Source organism: Alosa alosa, chromosome 2, assembly GCF_017589495.1.
Source record: "Alosa alosa isolate M-15738 ecotype Scorff River chromosome 2, AALO_Geno_1.1, whole genome shotgun sequence".
NCBI classification, from domain to species: Eukaryota; Metazoa; Chordata; class Actinopteri; order Clupeiformes; family Clupeidae; genus Alosa; species Alosa alosa.
In genome coordinates, this window is record NC_063190.1 from 10,980,147 (window position 1) to 10,999,935 (window position 19,789).

Here is a 19,789-nt window from a genome sequence, read left to right on the forward strand (position 1 = left end):
TTTAGGGACAGGTGGACTCCAATCAAGTTGTAGAACCATCTCAAGGACCATTGATAGTGGTATGATGCACCAGAGCTCATTTGCAAGCGTCATAACAAAGGGTCTGAATACTTATGTAAATAGATTATTTCAGCCTTACAAAAGCTTACAAAACACTCCTAAAACCTGTTTTTTTTGTGGAGTGTTGGAATATTGTATTAATGAGAAAAAAATGAATTGAATCCATTTTGAGATGAGTCTGAAACATAACAAAATGTGGAAAACTTGAAAGGGTCTGAAAACTTTCCGGTTGCACTGTATAGCCTAACATTGTTTGCATCAGACTGTCATGACGAGTGCAGAGGAGCGCCAACAAAGTACACCTTACGCCTAAAAGAGATAGAATATAGTAGCCGGATTGATTGATCAAGGGGAATGTCAAATGTGTGAATCGGCACAGCTTTACTGAACTTTGTCTGTTATGCTGTCTACTTCTTGTCCCTGTGAAATAAATAAAACAAGGGCACAATATAATTACAATGAGAGCACAATTTACTAAATCATGCTCTCCATACAATATAATTTTTTTGCAATGGCCACTTCCAAGCTCTATTGTCTCCTGCTTCTTAACACCCGAATATGTCACTGTCATTCAAAGTTATGCGAGTATAGCAGCCCATTTCCTTTGGCAAGAACAGATCTTGTACAACCCCTGTGAGTGGAACTCACATACTATGATTGACGACGGATCCTAAGTTCCAATATAGTCCCTGGAATGGTGGAATTAATTGGGACTCAGAATTCTCAGAAGACTCATTTTATTTACCATTCTTCAGATTTATTTGAGATCAATTATACAGTATAGTTAAATACATATCTTACAGAAACTGTGAATTGTCATGTATCTGTTACTGGACAGTTTGGCATCAATACAACAGTTTGAGTTGGCTGTGACTTTAGGTCAATCTGATCAAAATATAAATGGTGTAAAATGTTAAATTTGAGTATATCTATATGTAAGCATGAACTGCATAAATGGTTAACACTTGATGGTGTATCATGTTAAAGAAAATTCAGGACTGGTTACAGTCTCAATCACAAGTGAAGCATTTTAGGATTACTGAAACTGCATTATGAGGATACTTTCACATGAATGTGAGAGGTTTCAAAGAAGAATGTTCCTGAGTGCCTAGCTTGGAATGTGCATGGGTGTCATTGTTATTTAGGGGCAGCCGTGGCCTTTAGGGGCAGCCGTGGCCTACTGGTTAGCGCTTCGGACTTGTAACCGGAGGGTTGCCGGTTCGAACCCCGACCAGTAGGCACGGCTGAAGTGCCCTTGAGCAAGGCACCTAACCCCTCACTGCTCCCCGAGCGCCGCTGTTGTTGCAGGCAGCTCACTGCGCCGGGATTAGTGTGTGCTTCACTTCACTGTGTGTTCACTGTGTGCAGTGTGTTTCACTAATTCACAGATTGGGATAAATGCAGAGACCAAATTTCCCCTCACGGGATCAAAATAGTATATATACACTTATACTTCAATTAAGGCAACATTAATGCTTTTTTAATCAATCTAACATACAATAGGCTACAATGTACATACAGTATGATCAATCAACAAGCTAAGAAATGTGTTTGTATACATTAAATTGCATTTGTTTTGTTTGATTATGTGTATTTGTTAAAGACATAGACTGTATATACAGTCTATGGTTAAAGATGCCCAGACAACCTGAAGTTCTGAACTCACAGCTGTTCGCTGTTCATTCCTTGATAACATGTGTCCATTTTTAATTTATATAACACAGCAGGTAGAAACACACAAAGACTCACATTTCGTTTAGCCAAATATCAATATGCTTAAAAGGAGAGTTGGATGGAGTCACACCTAGAAAAGGTAAAAGTACCAAAAACCTTACAGATTTATACAGAATAATGTTTTCCTGAAAACAGAAGATATCACTGAAATGTGATGATGTACTCAGGATAGGCCTGGACATCATTGAAGATTACAAACATCTTGGGGTTTGTCATATTATCTGTTACACTGTCATACAAGTCAGCTGAACTCCCAGAATTCCGGGCAGGAGCTGTTAGCAGGCCACCTGATCCTAGAGTAAATTCTCCGACCAAAACTCTTGCAAGGTACATACGCTGGTGTCCCTTGCCATCGGCCCTGGCATAGCCACTGGCTGAGTATTGAGGGTCAACAGCAAAATAGGAGCCATTTCCATACAGGGCACCTTTAAAGAGAGAAATTTAGATCAGTCACACATTTATGAATTTCTCTGTAAAAGAACCAGGCACACCTGACATTGCACTATCTAACTGCATTGTACCATGCAGGAACATCAGCTTGTGATGCACTGGGTACAAGCTTTGATGCAACTATACAAATAGGGACCCAGTATGTTTCAAAGACAAATTGCACAATTTTTACATTGTGTTGCTTAGCCTTAGGTTTTGTAAACATCCATGTGTTTGTGCTTTGACATGCACTGATGTCATTTTCAAATTAAAAGAAGTTGACTGAAATTAATGACATGTCTAAATGAAATTACTGGCTGCCTACAAGAGTATATCTATTTTTTACAACTACCTCTTTAACTACACAATGTTGCTTTAAAAGCAAGAGAAATAGAGATGAGAGTTGTTATTTCAAACTGCTAAATGACAGGGGACTACCTACTGAAAATGCATTGTATTTCTGCATAATGTGGCCCTCTACTGTATGACATGAGAGGCTGTGATTTACGGGCTGTACAATGACATTCATTATTATGGACACCATTAAGATGTGTCATTATATTAGAAAAGTTAAGATGGACAGATAATTGCTAGACACCACACCAGTATTATTTGCATGCAACTGGTTGCTGTGTCTGGTCTTATGTTGAAAGTAATGAAAGTAGACCATACCGACTTGAGACCCAGCAAAGCTTCGGTTAAAACCCTGATTGTTGATTTGGTCTATCTTATTTGCACTTGTGCCATGCCAAAGCCTTTTCTCATTGTTTGTGTGCTTATTCCTCTGATCAAGCTCTTCCTTCTTTATCATGTAGTTCCTCCAAAGTGTGCTGTTTTGGACTCTGTCAATCTAGAAAAATCAAAGGCACAATGATAAAATATTTGTAAAAAAAATTTCAGTCCACACTATAATTAAAAAAATCTTACTTGGCTGTGTACTTATGTATTATATACTTATTGAATAAAAGTTAGTTTCTGTCTTTCCATCCATTTTCAATATCAACTAGTAACATTAAATATAATAAATTATGAGTAACTAGGCTTTCACCTGAATTATATTTGATGTTATGCCAGTTGTGCGGAATTCCTTCTCAACGTCATTGTATTCGTTGGTGCCTGCTTTAAGCTGGATTTGAACAACAATCTTGCCCTTCATGTCATCCCAATTATTAGGTAAGCTCACTGATGCATCTGCCATTAGAATAATGTATTTTAGAGTATTATTGTCAACATAGTTGTCTCTGTCAATGTTTTAACAAGACAAACTTGTTTTTTTAAACCTACCTTTTCGATCGACTCGTTTAAGTTCTATATCATTCCTTCCATTTGAGGCTACTTTACCCACCAGATCTGCCTCATATTTATGACTGCCGATGTTGATTGTCACTTTCTGCATTTTAGTCTGGAAGGCCTGCTCTAAAGTCATATTAGTGTACATATCAAATGCCACAAGTTGATTGTTACGATCCAGATACTGCCATTCTACCAGGGTGCTGATTATGAAGGCCTCCTTTCTGGTTGTCTCCTTCCTGTCTGCCCTCCGAATCATATCTCTGATTCGTCCTTCGACCTTGAACACGTCACGAGTCAAGCCCTCCAAGTAGATGACCGGCTCAGCCCTCCTCTGGTCCACCCTGATGCTGACGGTCAACTCCCTCTGCAAATCCTGGAGCTCTTTAGAATCCTCCTGGGTGAAACGGTTAATCAGTGGGTCCTGAATCTGAGTAGAAGTCTGCTCCTTCATGATCAAGCTGGTCACGCAGTCTTTGGCTCTCTTGACCTCCTGAGACGTCTCTCCACAGAGCTGGAATATAGCGGGAGCAAACTCCTCACCCACCATCACAAACTCCTCATCATCAGATGCCTGTTCCTCAGATCGACCAGGTGAAAAAAAGTCTACTACTGCACCGGCAAAATCTGCAAAACGCAAACAGTTTTTAAAAGCCTGCAAAAGGTAAACATTTTACTCCAACAATTCTTTGTTTTGTTTTTTGGTCTTACCTTTAAATTTTTCAAAAACCCCTTGTCGTCTTCCCCTCCTTTTGCTTGTCGTGCCAGCAAGCTTTGGTGGAACACTGAAACCATGTTAGTTTGGAAGATGAGGATCTTCACACTCCGTATATGTTGACTCTTAGTCTTCTTCACAAAGCTCACTATGGCTTCAATCATTGCATCAGCCACCGCGGATGCACTTGCTCCACCTTGGCCTGGTGGTGAACAGATGTTTCAAACATGAAATCATTAAGGATGAAGAATATCAATAATCAATTAAAGCATAAATCATTATTGCAAATGCGCAATATGTACCGGTAGTTTGTTTTATTACAAATAAATGCTTTATTTTTATTAAATAAAATGTTTTTACTTTTTAAAGCTTTGAACTTAAAAAACACAATGTCGTTCTTTTGATAGCTACAAACCCATTTTGATGCTACACTAACAAATAATAAGAATGGCATTCATGACTTTACCAAGGTGGACCTGGAATGCCTGGTATTGTACAATGTTTTTGTTCTGGGTAGTAGCATGACCTTTTTCATCAGTTTTAGATGCATTTCATGCCACCTTAGCACCAAAGGCTAATGAACATTGATGCCAAAAGGTATAAATACCAATTTGTCCATCATGTTACTTAAAGATCAAGATTTAGATACAGCATTACCAACATGCATGTGTGTGGTGAACATATTTATCTTTTTTTTAATTATTTGATTTCATTAAGATTTCCTACCCACTGCTCAAGGTAAAGAAACAAATAACAAAACTAGTGCAGTGCCCATTCAAAGCATGCCTATTCCTGGAGAAAACCTGTAGCCCATTTACATGCCCACAGGTAGGCCTTCTCTAAAAAATAGGATGATAGGTAGGAAAAAACATCATTCCAGCTAAGCATTCCATAATGCTTATAATAAACATGCAGTAAGTATAAATTAAGCACCACTGCATTTGGCAGATCAAAATGGCACAGGCCAACAGGAACAGCGGTTTTGAGTTAAGGCTATGTTTAGCCTAAACTAAACACCATTTTGTGGAATGATTCATTGTCTTATGAAATTTGCTATGGTGTGACTGTCCAAAAACAGTCTCTGGCATAAGTGACGTTACGCTCTGCCCTCGCTGAAGTGGCCAGAGTAGACCATCTCTGAATGCTTTTCATGATTGTGGCATTCTGAAACCGTCCTTAAAATTCAAGACGCGATTATTTGCTTTAATGTTATCTTTCATATACATGCAAACATTTTACTCGACACAGCGCTCACTTTCTACATGATTGATTCAGTTTTGCACTACAGCAGCTAAAGCGGCAAAAGTCAATGTGTGCTTCTTTTAACGATATCTTTTGCATTTATCATCCAAACAATGTTACTTGACACTGCAATTATGCGTGCCCTTAGCAAGACACCTGCCTAGTCAGTCCCTCCAGGAATTCGCCATTAACACCTAGAGATGTCCTTTTAGCTCGTGTCATGTTTGCTAGCTTGTGGGCTCAGTTTGTGTAGTGCAGTGCTACCAAAATAATAGAAATTAATAACATTGTAAGACATTTCCCTCTTCTATGATCCAAGAATGATTTCATACGAGTTTATTTTTAACATTTATTTTAACTAATGACATAGAAAACATCCCGAATTATATCCACATATCGTAATGCACTATGCAAAAAGTTATTTCCAGTCGTAGCCGAACACAGTGAGATGCAAGTGTTCCAATCCACTTAGATATGTAATTACGCTACTCTAACGTCCTTAAAGTGACAGGCAGTCAATTAGACTTACACACTACCAATGTAATAACATTAAAGAAAAGTGTAGTCTAATAGTTTAAATCAATATGAAATTACTAGATACTTAGTTGGCCATCAGTAATTATGCAAGTCACAGAATATGTATTATTAAAAAGATATGAACTTAATATGAATTACAACATATATGAATGTATTGAAACATATGACATTATGCCATCTCTTTAGGGGGCTGTCTTTTTTGGACAGTTCTACGAAAGGTTATACTGCTTTGTGAATTACCCCAGTCAAAGTATTTACACAAATAAAGTAGGCCTACTTTGATTTTCTGTAACCCTTACTATTTACCTTTACTTATCCTTTTTAATAAGCATCAAGATGATTTTGGTCTTACTAACCTTAATTACCCTCAATTAAAAAATAATTAAAAACACCGCAACTTCCATCGCAATTTTTTAGAAAAGCTGTCGCGAAATCAGGCATTTTAGATCGCAACAATCTCAAAAAATCCTTGCGAAATCCTGGAGGGACTGCCTAGTATAAAATCAGTCAGATGAACGGTTTGACAGATATGTGAATAACAGGCACACACACACACACAGACGGACAGACGTTCTTGTCATTATAGATACATGAGTCTGAAGACATTATTTTAAGGTAAAAGAATGACATTGTGTTGCTTTAAAAAATAGGAATGATAAGTTTTGTATGGCACTATACCTGTGCCAAGAGCTGGAAAGGAGACAGAGGTAAATTTTCTCTTCTCACAAAATGTGAGAACCTCACAGACATTATTTGTGATATCACTGGGATTATTTCTTCCCACGAGATGGACAATATGTTTACATGGAAGTTTGCCCGCCATCGTCAAAATCATTTCACAGGATTGGAAATTGGGTGAACTCACTGTGAATGTAGAAAGAACATTGTCATAATATTATTCCACACATTCTGCACCTTTTTTACCATATCCATATGCAATTCCCCTTCTTAACTTCACACTAGTGAGCTTAATCGAAATAAATATAAATACACTGGAATGGGAGTGTAGCAACTAACCAAACTCTGAACATTCTGCTTCTACTGATGGGCCAGCAGCCTCGAGGATCGCCATGGAAACCCCTGAAAGACACAACATTAGCAGCTATTGAAACACTAGTATAAATGAAAGGATTATTTCTTGTCCTACGCATCAACAAATATTTAAAAATTCCCTCAGTTTCTCTCTTTTACTTTTCAAAACTATTTGGACTTACACTGAACGAAATAGAGCATTACTTTAACACTACTTATTATACAAATGACACAAATTGATCAGGACTGACTGATAGCCCAGCATAGACCTCTGAAGTTCAGCTACAAAAAAGAGCCAAAGCTGCCATCTTTGCCCATATAAAGAGATCCAGGTGTTAATTGAAGCTATCTACCTATGGCAAGTTGCATTGGAAGTTAGCTCTGGGGTAGCAAAAATCAAAGTGTGCCACCTTCACGTACCGGAGATCACAGTGTCCACTCGAAGGCAAAGGACAAAAGTATGTTTGGGAAAACATCTACATTTCAGACTTTTTGTCCCCATGAGAGTAACAGGTGCAATAATTCAAAATCCCCATGTTATTTTCCCATAGCAAAAATCGCCAGATACCGGATCTCAAAGATGGCAGCTTTTTTGTAGGCAAACTTCAGAGGTCTATTGTCATTCTATATAGTAGTGTATAAAGTCAGAGAACTTTTGGAGCCATGAGGCTTTCTAAAATTTGATGGCTAATTACCAAATCATTCCAGATGCAAGTTCTAAAACAGATAAACATTTTCTCCTGGTCAAATGCAATGACCTCACCTGACTTGAGAGAGAATGTGCTATTGGAAGAATTCACAATGACATCTGTAGCCTCTTTGGTGATGTCACCACTTGACACCTCTAGGGTCAGGTGACCGATGCGCACAGAGTGTATCCCCAAAGACGTAGTCTTGACTTGACCCCATAGTCCTGCGCACAAAGAGCAATCTATCACAGTCTCATCTTTCTTCAATGCACTTTAACTGCACAACAGATGGAAATGCCATGTGTATTAAGTCATTAAGAGTGATATCAAGGAGGGGCCAATAGCTATACCTGCAATATTTGAAACCACTGAAACCAATGCACACAGAATACATAAACCAGCATTATCAAACACGACCAGGACGTATCAAACAATTAAATGTTACCTGATGGTTGTTGTGCTTTCTGTTTGTGAAAGCCCTGCCCTGTTTTCTTGTTGATGCCATGAGGTTCAGCTTTGCTTTGTCTTTTTCTTCCTCCTTGGAACGCCCTCCTGAAGCACTACAAAACCAATCATTCAACTATGTTGCAATGTTTTAACCAATAGCATTAATGTAACAATATCACCACAAAATCATCATATATGTCACATTAACAAAATTATGTGTTGGCTAAAGAAAAACCCTTACATCCACACTCTCTTGGTCAGAGGGGTGTACTATGATGACAACCTCCCTTAAGCGTTGAGGATTGATTTTCTTGCAGAACATCTCTGTTTCCTCCAACATAATCCTGGGGACCAGGTCTTTCGGAAAACCCAGATTCCCAGTGCCGATAGCAGGGAAGGTAACAGAGGCCAGTCCACGCTTGTCAACCTCTCGCAGACAATCCTTTATAATGGTCTTCAATACCTATTAATGAAGCATTTAAAGAACTGCATGACAATAATTAAACATACCTTAATGTCAGAGCATAAGGACTGCCCTACAGAATATCAATTCAAGAATGTGTGTACCGGTATACAATGTTCTCTTTGATTAAACATAAATACGGAAATTCTGACCTTTGGTACATAACACAAGTTGTGCTTAAGCATATGATACACTTGTGTTGTTTCAGTTGTAATGTCCAAAAAAAAAATATGATGATAGACAGCTTGTTAAATATGTTGATGTTAAACATACTATTAACTATTATCGCTTTTCCACTGAATGGTACCTGCTCAACTCACCTCGACTCTAAAAAAGTACCCCCTTTAATGTAGCTGCTTGCCATAGCGACGCAGAAGGAAACTACTATGACATTGACGCGCAGCGGAGGGGTCTTGTTCCGCCCTGAAGGGGCTTATTTTCCCAATAATGACCGGCGTTCTATACATTATCCCACTTATTACACGGCTACTTGCCAAAACGAAACAATAAACTCCCCACGATGTGACTCTTTAGCCTACATAGCCTAGGCTATAGCCTATTTGTTACCGTTTCATCGTGGCTTTGGGTGAGAAACAAATAGTTTGCAACAGCACACGCTGAACTTGAATCAAACATTCTTTAGAACACAGCTGATCAACCGTCTGCTTTCGCTTTTGAATGAAGTTCCAGTCCTTGCGCAGTAATATGAAAGACGTAAATTAGAAGCACAAAGTCCATTTTCCTTGACAGTGGTCTGTTATACTTAGCAACGGTCTGTTATTGAGAATTAGCAGACCACCGAACGTTGGGAAGGCCCATTCAAGTGAATGGAGCATTCTGCAGCACTCTGAAGAGCCGTGTAATAGTGAATAATAACCTAACGTCTAGTTGTGAAAACTGTTAAAGTTAACTGCTTGCCGTGCTAGCACAGTGTGGCTGAGGTATTTTTTTAAAGAAATGACGGGCTTGTTCAGAACACAGCAATGACAATAGTGACCAATCAGTAACCTGCTTGGAACCTCAACGGAGGTGATACCAAAATAGTACCAGGTACCACTTTTTGCTAATGAAAAAACAAAAAAAGTCGAGGTGAGTTGAGCAGATACTATGCATTGGAAAAGCTTCTTTAGTGTGTATATGGAATGGTTTGGAAGTTTTTTGCAAGCCCACAACCAGGCAATCTGCAAACACTGCCCATTATAATTCCAAACTGAGTATATCTTTGCCAGAAATTGAGACCTGTCTCAAATATAATGTACGGTCCTTGACTTCGTGTCAGACTTCACACCCACTAACATTGCCTTGTGTGTCATATTCTTCTATAAGTAACATGGGTATTTACCGTAATAAGAAATGAAAGAAATAAGAAAATAAAGCCCACATTCCCCGCCAGCTGTACACACCTCTTCTGACTTGCCACCTCTGTGGTCCCAAGGAGGGCAGACAGTATGGAAAACTTTCCTGCATCTGAGGTTGAAGCCATCCGTTATCACCATTTCCCCATAACTCATCCTGCCTCCTCTGGCCTCATCAGAGGCTGCTGACTGGAGCTGCGGTCCAGCAGCCCGGAGAAGAGCATTGGAGACGGCTCCTTGGGTGAGGTTCAGGTTCTCTGCAACTGTGTTCACCACAACCTCTGTCTGAAGGGTGTTGAGATTGTAATATAAAACATGTTAAAACTAACAATGTATTGCAAGTAACAATACTGATGTTCACAAACATTCAACATCCAATATCTACTTCTGATTGTTTATGGTAATACTGCTATGTTTCTCTTGGAAAAAAATAAAGTATTGTCCAATTTGTGCAATACATGCAAATCAAATACAGAACATTTTACACCAAATCACATGTAATATACAGCTGACAAACACATGACAAACTTACAGATGCATCTTGAATGCTGCCTTTCTTCAGAAGTATTCTGACTCCGTCAGATGTTTGTTTGCTCTCCAGGACTCCTGATGTGTCTGGTTGAGTGGTCCACCCCTCTGAATGTGGCTGTGCGGATGAGCTCTGCCACTTCTTCTCTCCTTCCCACTGATTTCCAGGCCCATGGTTATATTTTTCTGAATGTGGTCGTGTGGATGAACTCTGCCACTTCTTTTCTCCTTCCCACTGATTTCCAGGCCCATGGTTATATTTTTCTGAATGTGGTCGTGTGGATGAACTCTGCCACTTCTTTTCTCCTTCCCACTGATTTCCAGGCCCATGGTTATATTTTTCTGAATGTGGTCGTGTGGATGAACTCTGCCACTTCTTTTCTCCTTCCCACTGATTTCTAGGCCCATGATTACCACTTCCACTGTATGTAGGTCTTCTGGATGTAGCTTGTTGTGGGAACTCAGATCTTGGATTCATGTCATGGAATACCTTCTCAACAGCCTGGACCATTGCATTCACAGTCCTGTCATCATTGTTGAGCAGGTAGACCTTGTTCAAGGAATTCCTGCCTTGTTGATGACCCCTCTCAAAGTATTCACGCACAGCAGTGGCAATGGTGTCTGTGCAAAGGTCCAGCGGGAATCCAAAAATTCCAGAGCTGATAGCTGGGATAGCGATGGAAGTGCAGTTTGCCCCGGATGCCCTGTTCAGACTTTCAGTGATGGCACGTGTAAGACGCTGCACTGCGGTCTTGCTGTCTGTGTCTGAGAATCGTGGACCGACAGCATGAACGACATGTTTGCAAGGGAGACGTCCAGCCTCTGTGATGATGGCATCTCCAGGACGTAGTGGTCCATGTTTGGATGTGTACCTGTCACAGTCACTCTGGAGCTGACGGCCAGCAGCATTTAGCAAGGCTAACGCCAGACCACCAATGTGCTTCAGGTCTTCGTTTGCAGCGTTCACAACAGCATCCGCTTGAAACTTGCAGATGTCTGCTTTGCTGACTGCAATGAGCACCCCACAAGGCATCTTAACCTCACAGTAGCCTTGCTGAGAGTCTGAGAATGTTGAGAATTTTCCATCACTTCTTTCATCTTCATCATCCTCATCCTCATCCTCCAACATACTGTCGTCCTGAAGCAGAACAACACAGCGATGGTCCCTTACCATCATTGATAGTAGCAAGCTACCTTGTTCCTGGAAATACTTCTTTGCTCCAGGCTTACAGACTTTCAATTCATCTATAAACAAACTGGTCACCATCTTTTTGAAAGCATCCACAGCAGGTTTAACATAAGTACGCTCTCCTGACAGCTTGATTCGTGGACGTTTTGGGTCAAAAATTACCACCACCTCACCAACTTTTGTAAATCTTTTCCATTCTTCTGATTTATGTTCTTCAATAAACCTTTTAGCTGCACAGCATTTGACCTTCACAGTGTTTACAACTCTTGCATGATCTTGCAGGAACTCTTGAAGGATTTGGCTCGCTTCCTTGACAGGCTCAATAAAACCAGTAACGATGAGACTGTCAGATGAGTTTGAAGATATTTTCAACAGCGAAATCTTCCCGGGTGTGTTGTACATACTAAGGACTTCAGTGTTCAGAGTTTTCCATTCTGACTTACTGAGCACCTTCCCATCCTCAACAGTAAGGACCCTGAAAGCCAGAGTCTCCTTCATCCTCTGCATAGACTCATTCAGGGATCTTTCTGAGCTTCCAGTCAAAAACACAGCTCTGTCCTTGATCACATAAATGGCATGGATTCCACGGGAGAAGAAGAGATGATCAGACATCATCTCGCTGTCCACTGCCATCAGGAACTCCACTATGTGACGGTCAAGCTCCACTGGCAATTGTTTCATCTGCATTCTCTTCTCAAGGACCCATGTCTTCATAATTAGGACCTCATTGGTAAGACCTGAGAGGATCATTTTCTTTCTGTTGAGTTTGTAATCAAGAGACACCTGAGGGCAGGAGGCTGCCATGTATTGTGACAGGCCATCAAGCTGCAGGAGTTTAAACATGTCAGCAGGCAAATCCATTTCCTGTTCAACACTGTTCCTCTCCCGCTCAAGCTGATTTGTAGTCTTATTCACTATACCATCCACTATCTGTCTCAAGTTATCTATGTCTTTAGTCATTCCTGCCAGTGTTAATTGTCCTTTAATGGGATCCATCTTCATGCCAACATGGTCCTGCACCATTGGTAGCAGCTCTTCTGCCACTGAGCTACACACATCCGGGTTCATCGTCTTCTCAAGTGTTCCATATTTGGACATGATCTGGTGGAAAGCATCTGAGGTGTTCTCCTTCCAGCCGTCTATGTGTTTGGCTGTGAGTCCCTTCATCTTCAGCAGGGTTGGAAGTGGACTGAGCAGAACGTCTATGCTCTTCATGCTCACCTGGCAGTGGTGTGCCTGCATCTGGTCATTGATGTGAGATGGTAGCTTCTTATTCTGGAGAAACTCCAGAAGTGCTTGGTGAATGCTTACAGAGAAAGAGTCTGGAATCTTCCATCTTGGTCTGTCTTTACCACACAGCGCTGTGCCTAGTGACTTGTAGTATGGATGGATGCTGACTTCAACTTTGCTGATCTTGTGTTGTGTGTTTAGCATGGTCACAATATCTGAAATGTGTTATGAAAGTGTCAGGAATAACAACTGGACACACTGTGTAATTTGAAGGAAATTGTGTGTGTCTAATTAAGAATGGTGAACAGAGACTAAATAGGAACACTGAAAAAAATGTCTGTTGTAACTTTCCTGTCAACAAAATGAATAATGGTATGATGAGTTACCTTCAGGCTTTTGGAATGTGACGACAGCTGCATTTTCCTCTGGTATCATGGCAACACTCTTTACTTCAACTTTCTGTTTCTCACAGTAGAGCTCTATCAGGTCTTTGTTGGCATTAGGTGGCAGACACTCCATCCTCAAACTGCAGGTTCTTTCCAGGACCCTCTCAGTCAGATTGTAGTTCTGAAACTTTTTGTTGAGCTTGGCTTCTGTCTGAAATTTCTTCACATCTGAAAAAAAGCATTGCAGTATAATCATGGTAAAGTGCAAGTGATCTGTTTTGATTGCAGATGTAAATTTAATAGGGCTGCAGCTATCGATTCTTTTTGTAATCGATTAATCTAGCACTTTATCGATCGATTAATCAGATACATTTTTTTTGCATTTTTAAACAACCAAAACACATAATGCATAACGAAAATGACATGGCTGTAAAATGATCAAGCAATTGGCACAGAGGTATTTATTCTAACTCCAAGATTAGGCTACAAAACTAAGCCCATTTATTGCAATTTACCCATTTAGTGTTTTTAAGTGCCAGTGCCATCAATTAAATAATGTTCAAAATGCTCTCTGTAAAATTGCAGCCTCTTGTGCATGACTTAGCTGGGCGAACAAAGCTGTCCATACTATGTTGTGAAGTGCTGGGAGGGAGAAGAGGGAAAGCAATTTAATGTATTAATATGTAGCCTAGGCCTACAACAAGTTTCATGCTGTAATCTAGACCTGACATCAACATAAATATCTGTTTTATGTAGATTTCTACACCTGCAGCATTTACCTTTAGGCTACTAACAAATAATTTTACCATTAGGCTACTAAAAAATCATTTCTGGGGTGAGTCTATTTGCTATGGTAACCTAGCAACCTGTGTGTGTGTGCACGCGTGCGGTGCGTGAGGAAAGATGAGGGTGCATGCATGTGAAGGGTTCTTTTTTAGGCATACTGTCTTGCAATTGAACTTGAATAAGTTTACTTACTTAAAAACAGGCTAAACAAGCTAAACAAGCTATCACGACATCGCTACAAATACAGTATGTGATTAAAATCAGCCAATATCAATGTAGGCTATTGGCTACGTAGATTGATGATAGATATAGGCTAGATAGATTGATAAATAGCCTAGCCTACTTTATTGGCTTGGTGAAACAGCATGGAGTGGATATTTAGGTTCAGATGCTTGTTCTTTTCCTTTTTGAGTATGTAATGATCCCAAAACTTTACTTGAAAACTTTAGACATTCTCTGCCATTTATGGATATCTTGACTCCGCCATCGCGCCAGCTAAATTCAGAATGTATAACGATTCACGCGCTAGTGGTGTGCTTCCTGAACAACGGTCCGTGTGGAACAATCAGATCCCTGCGGGTATAGTGCGCGTCACAGGAATTTAACGAGGCTTCGAGGCAGGGTTTTTGCCTCGAGTAATTTTTGTAATCGAGTTATTCGAGTAACTCGATGAATCGTTTCAGCCCTACAATTTAAAACCATGTGGATAGAGAAATATGACATTGGTGCTGCAGTGATCAGAACTAAATACATACTATCAGGGTTAGTGAATGTTACAACAGCAAGTTGAGACTCGTAGATCAGTTCCATAGTGTATTCATCCTCAGAGACACCAGTGATGTTCTCCAATATCAGTCCCAGAATGTCCCTCGTCATGTCTTCTGGGATGTTCTCCACAACAACAGCTTTGGGCTGATAGATTTCTTCAGCCCTCTCCTCCTGAACGTCAGTATAGTCAGAGGCACTGGCACCTTCATGCTGAGGATCTTGAAATTGGGATCCAGTTCCCTTTACTTCTGGCAACATGAAAGGTAAAGGTTAGGCTACCAATTATACAGTAAACTGTGAAATGCATGCAAGTCAATCAGTAGAGATGACAGAGATGCCAATCAGAGCTCCTAGAGTGATACATCATCTTAAAATATTATGCTGCAAAGATTGCTTGAATGCATCAAAAACATGTTAGGGCCTCTATATTCATATAATGACAGTAGAACAAAATTCTGGAGCTAAAAAGAGGTGGTGGTTCATAATAGCATATGATTGGCCTGAAATAAATGGAAGTCAATACAGAGATGCCAGAGCTCCTAGAGTGATACACAATCTTAAAATATTATGCTGTAGATATTGCTTGAATGCACCATAAAACAGATATAAAGGCCTCATTCATATAATGACAGCACAATACAAGTTTGAGCTATAAAGTGGAGACATGTCTTCCCTGTGGTCCATAATAGCATATTGCCTGAATACTAAGCTGAGGGTAGTGTAAGTACTACACACTAGAGTCTTGTTATGCCAGGTTTGTGTGGTAGGCCTATTCAAGGTGCATCAGTGTGTGAGCAACAAATGAGCAACGAATGAGGAACAGATACTACTTTATTGTACTTCAAGTATCTCAAATCATCATTATCAACTAATAAATTACCAACGAATGTCATCTGCTTTAGGCACATTATGGTTTCCTTAGTTTGTCTTGTATTCCCCCGGCTGCCACGCCATGCCCCGCAATACCCATAAAACTGGTCAAAGTACAGTGCAGGTGCAACACGTACCGGATGACTGACTTCCAGAAGGTGGTATTGTTGACTCCTTCTAGAAAACAGAAATAAATATCAATGTGTCAGGCCTAGACTAAGCCAGGTGTTGTTTATGGGTAGTAGGCTAGTGTAGACTAATAAAATAGTGCTGCTGGTATAAAACTCTTAAAAAAATGAAAATGAATAACAAGATGTGTTAGCATCAAAATGAATTCAAATTCAGGTTGGCTTACAGTTGAACAATGACTTGACAATGATTATTAGTATTTTGTTTTCATTCTCATTTCATTCAGCCTTCCTGCAATTCTTCAGTTAATGTAATAATGACTATCAAATTATTATTAGTTTCCCCATTCTTTGACACAAACATACGGGCATTTGTGAGCGGTAACAGGTAGGCTGTAATGCTGTTGGAGGTGTAAACAAAAGCCGCAACGCATCATAGAGCATGGGTTTGTTTTCCCCTCCAGGCGATTGATTGAGGGGGATTTAAAATTGAGCGCGCTGTGTTCAGGGTTGGCTTAGGCCTGTTTTGATTAAAGAAGTGATCAATCGTGGCCTTGTGATCTGTCATCGTCGGGCCTAGGCTACTCTGAAACACTGGAGAGAAAACCCGCACAAGAATATCAGGTCACTCATTGACACAAATTGTGTCAGTCTGGGTCATATGATTCTGTCAAAGTTACAGAAATGTCAAGTAGCCTACGGTAGCCTATAGCTGCATAATCCAGATCAACGTCTCCGCTAGCAAAGCAGCACACTTATTGTTCTTCTTAAGTTTTATTATTTTTCCCGTCTCCCTCATTTTTTGTCAGCCCTAGCGCCTAGGCCAAGTATGCACAATGTCTGTGGGCAGTCTTGCCCAATCATGAAATCCTTGCTCTGCCATGGGGATAGTATGGACTTACAAACTGAAATAGCAAGGAGAACAGTAGCTATATATAGCTTACATAATAGAGTTGTTTTCACATTGACGGTATTCAAATAAAAAATGTCCTTATTGTTAAATGTCATGATGGATGGATGCAGTCTAGTTGTTATCTTCTATTTAATAGTAGGCTAGAATCTAGCCTAGAACTGGCTGTCATAAACTTACCGATTTTCTCTCCGTCGTGAGGTATATCTTCAACTGCTTGTTGTCAATGGTGATTTCATGTTGCGTGTTGAGAAGAACCCTCGATAAGACTAGGGGTTTTTTTTAAAGCAAAAGATTCTTTAAAATTATGAAAATAGGCCAACAACTGGGTTGTAATGTAGGCAGCCTAGTTTAAGCAAAGACAAACGCCACACTTGTGACAAGCTATTTTACAACTAGGTTACATTTGCGGGACTTACCCTCCTCTTGTTTGAACCCAATAGTAGCCGAGTTCTCTTTCTCACCAAATTCCACGACACAATCACCCCCGCCTGATTTCTTCTTACTTTGAAAGTATATTTGGAGTTTTGGGAGCACTTTCTGATGGTTAGGCAATCCTTCACTCTCTATCTCTGCGTAAACTCGATATGGATACTTGTCCATCTTGGTCGTATCTGAAGCCGTTTGAGTGGATCTGCATGCTATTTCAGAAAGCTAGTAAGTTTCACTTTCATTTCAGATTGCCAGCTTGGGCGTTGGAACATGTTCCAGGAAACTGAATGCTAGAATAGGCCTATCTCCCATTCAATTGAGTCGAAGAACTGGTTTAGACCACATAGTTCAGTTGGTAATTAGCCTACTTTGTCTTTAGAAAATATTAGGCTAATAAAGTTGCAATTCCGTGACAAGCTTCAAAACAAGAGTAGGGGAGACCGAGGCTGGTTGAAACACTGTTAATATCCAGGCTACTAGAGGGAGCTGCAACAAAATTCCAACACTAAATTGACGGCCTTATTGAGTAGAGTAAACTCACGTATGTAACTGGGCTCCCTTTAGGTGAGAACAACTTTTTAATTTTGTAGTGTCAAAACTTAGAATATGCACCTCCCACTAAATACATCCTAGAAGGGTAATAGTTAGGGATAAAAAAAAGATTGATTATAATTGATTGCTAGGGGACTCATCTATAATTTAAAATGAAGTTTGAAAACCTGAGGTGACTGATATTAGCAGGCTAACAGCATTTGTGCAAAAAAGTTCGACCTAATGTTGGCGGGGCAGGTTGGCACACTGATTTTGGGGTTGGTTGGCACATACATTCCCTATGGCTATTTTGTGACAAATCTATAAACTTTGTATTTTATGCATAAAAACATCATCAATCTTTATTTTAACATTGTTATTGTAATTACTGAACATAGTTTTACATTTGGAAGCATTTCAGACATTTTCAGACAAATTTAAACATTTGAAGTTAAAAAAAAAAATCGGTAGGGAGCAAATTGATCTTGACGGTGGGCTCTACTGAAGAAAAACACACAGGAAAGACATCAGCAAAGCCCTACAGGCAGTGATATAGATGAGCACTTCAAACAAAACCAAAAGGAGTACTGCAAAGGACTATAACATAGGTGTTCCAACCAACCCCGACTACATGTGCCAACCAACCCCGTGCATGGGGCAAGTTGGCACACATGCACAACACCACTTTAATCATAAATAACTCAAAACAAGGGATAATTTGTTGACATTGAATGTATACATTTTGTAGCTGAGATCCCAAGCTGTCAGTTAATCACAATTTGACCATTTCAACGCATTGTAAGACGGAGAAATATAACCGAGAGTGAAAAGTGTTCCAACCAGCCCCGGTCTCCCCTAGGCCTAGCCTAATACTCCGCGTTGAATCATCAGCCGCTATATTTCTATTCTCTTACAAAACTCAGAGCAATCTAAAGACTAGACTATATGACTGCTATGTGCTAGCAGTGTTTGTCAAACTTTTTCAGACCAAGGACCACTTAACAAATAAAAAAGACTCATGGACCACCTAGCTAAAAGAGAGAGGAGACCTACTAGGCTACAGGCCTATTACACAATAGGTCCACGAACCACCTTGCTTATTGTCTTTGCATCTTAAGTATAAGTATATACTCTTTTGATCCCGTGAGGGAATTAGTGAAACACAGTGAACACACAGTGAGTGACACTAATCCCGGCGCAGTGAGCTGCCTGCAACAACAGCGACGCTCGGGGAGCAGTGGGGTTAGGTGCCTGGGCGCACTTATTGTGTCAGCAGATTCATATGATTTAAACTGGCATGGCTTACATAGGTAGTGTTGCAGAACTGTTTGGATTTACATACAAGTTAGTTCAATATTGCAAACGACTCATCTATATTGTATTTTGCTTGGGATAGCTTGCGGACCACACCTTTCAGAAACACTATAGCACTGCATAGTGTAGCCTATACTATGCCTGAATTTTAGAAAAGCTGTTACAAATAGCTATGCAGGAAATGCATTTTGGACACGAAAAAACCCTGCATTGTAGGCTAGTCTATATGGTTGTAGGCCTACTCCATAGTACTGTAGCCTACTCTACTGCAGAAATTAAGTATTTTCGACATGGACATTTTTATTTTTGTAGGGGCTCGTACTTGAATACAGCCTGTATCGTGATTACGAGGAAAAAAAGATGTCTAAATTATGTAAAGCCTAATTTACAGTTATTATCACAGTTAGATGGGATTTTTGAAATACAGGCCCTTTATGCACTTTGTTTGCAGGCTGTGGGAGGTCATGGAGAATTATTTCTACCAGCAGATGGCGGTAAACAGAAAATGAACATCCCTGGGTTTGAAGCAGAGCAGGCAAGGAAACCATTAGGCCTCTCATAAGGCCTCTCTTCTCTCCATTTACTACCATCATCAGAATTATCAGGTAGATTTACAGTAGCTACTGACGTGTTGCCAGAACACCAACCGTATGGACCCCAGAGCGATAGCACAAAATCAATACGTCTTACAAGGCGAAAACGCAGAAAGGCTAGATTCAGCGCT

At 40.0% G+C, this 19,789-nt stretch overlaps 1 protein-coding gene across 5 annotated transcripts; it reads right to left on the reverse strand.

Annotated features, from left to right (window-relative positions):
• Positions 1-1,437: 1,437 nt before the first annotated feature.
• On the reverse strand, positions 1,438-17,767 carry LOC125290186 (protein mono-ADP-ribosyltransferase PARP14-like). Of its 5 annotated transcripts, XM_048237133.1 has the most exons (17): positions 17,208-17,761; positions 16,969-17,057; positions 15,888-15,927; positions 14,868-15,128; positions 13,327-13,554; positions 10,526-13,155; positions 10,042-10,278; positions 8,417-8,638; positions 8,174-8,288; positions 7,803-7,952; positions 7,025-7,087; positions 6,686-6,871; positions 4,197-4,430; positions 3,508-4,119; positions 3,272-3,414; positions 2,896-3,073; positions 1,438-2,219 (listed from the first exon to the last, which is right to left on the reverse strand). In XM_048237133.1, exons 1-17 carry the CDS (start codon positions 17,389-17,391, stop codon positions 1,936-1,938), a joined length of 5,856 nt encoding a protein of 1,951 aa, XP_048093090.1. In that variant the 5' UTR covers positions 17,392-17,761; the 3' UTR covers positions 1,438-1,935. The 5 variants fall into 5 exon arrangements, with proteins under 5 accessions (XP_048093090.1, XP_048093085.1, XP_048093088.1 ...); XM_048237128.1 differs by lacking the exons at positions 1,438-2,219; positions 2,896-3,073; positions 3,272-3,414 and having other exon boundaries at positions 4,040-4,140; positions 4,225-4,430; positions 15,888-15,924; positions 17,208-17,767; XM_048237131.1 differs by lacking the exons at positions 1,438-2,219; positions 2,896-3,073; positions 3,272-3,414 and having other exon boundaries at positions 4,040-4,140; positions 4,225-4,430; positions 14,868-15,125; positions 15,888-15,924; positions 17,208-17,766.
• Positions 17,768-19,789: the final 2,022 nt, after the last annotated feature.

Excerpts from the sequence above, each read along its gene's own strand:
- LOC125290186 (XM_048237133.1), bottom strand. The coding sequence starts at position 17,391 with ATGGACAAGTATCCATATCGAGTTTACGCAGAGATAGAGAGTGAAGGA. Across the intron at positions 10,279-10,525 it reads GCAGCATTCAAGATGCATCT|ACAGAGGTTGTGGTGAACAC; the intron begins GTAAGTTTGTCA and ends AACACCCTTCAG. Across the intron at positions 8,289-8,416 it reads CTGACCAAGAGAGTGTGGAT|TGCTTCAGGAGGGCGTTCCA; the intron begins GTAAGGGTTTTT and ends TTGGTTTTGTAG.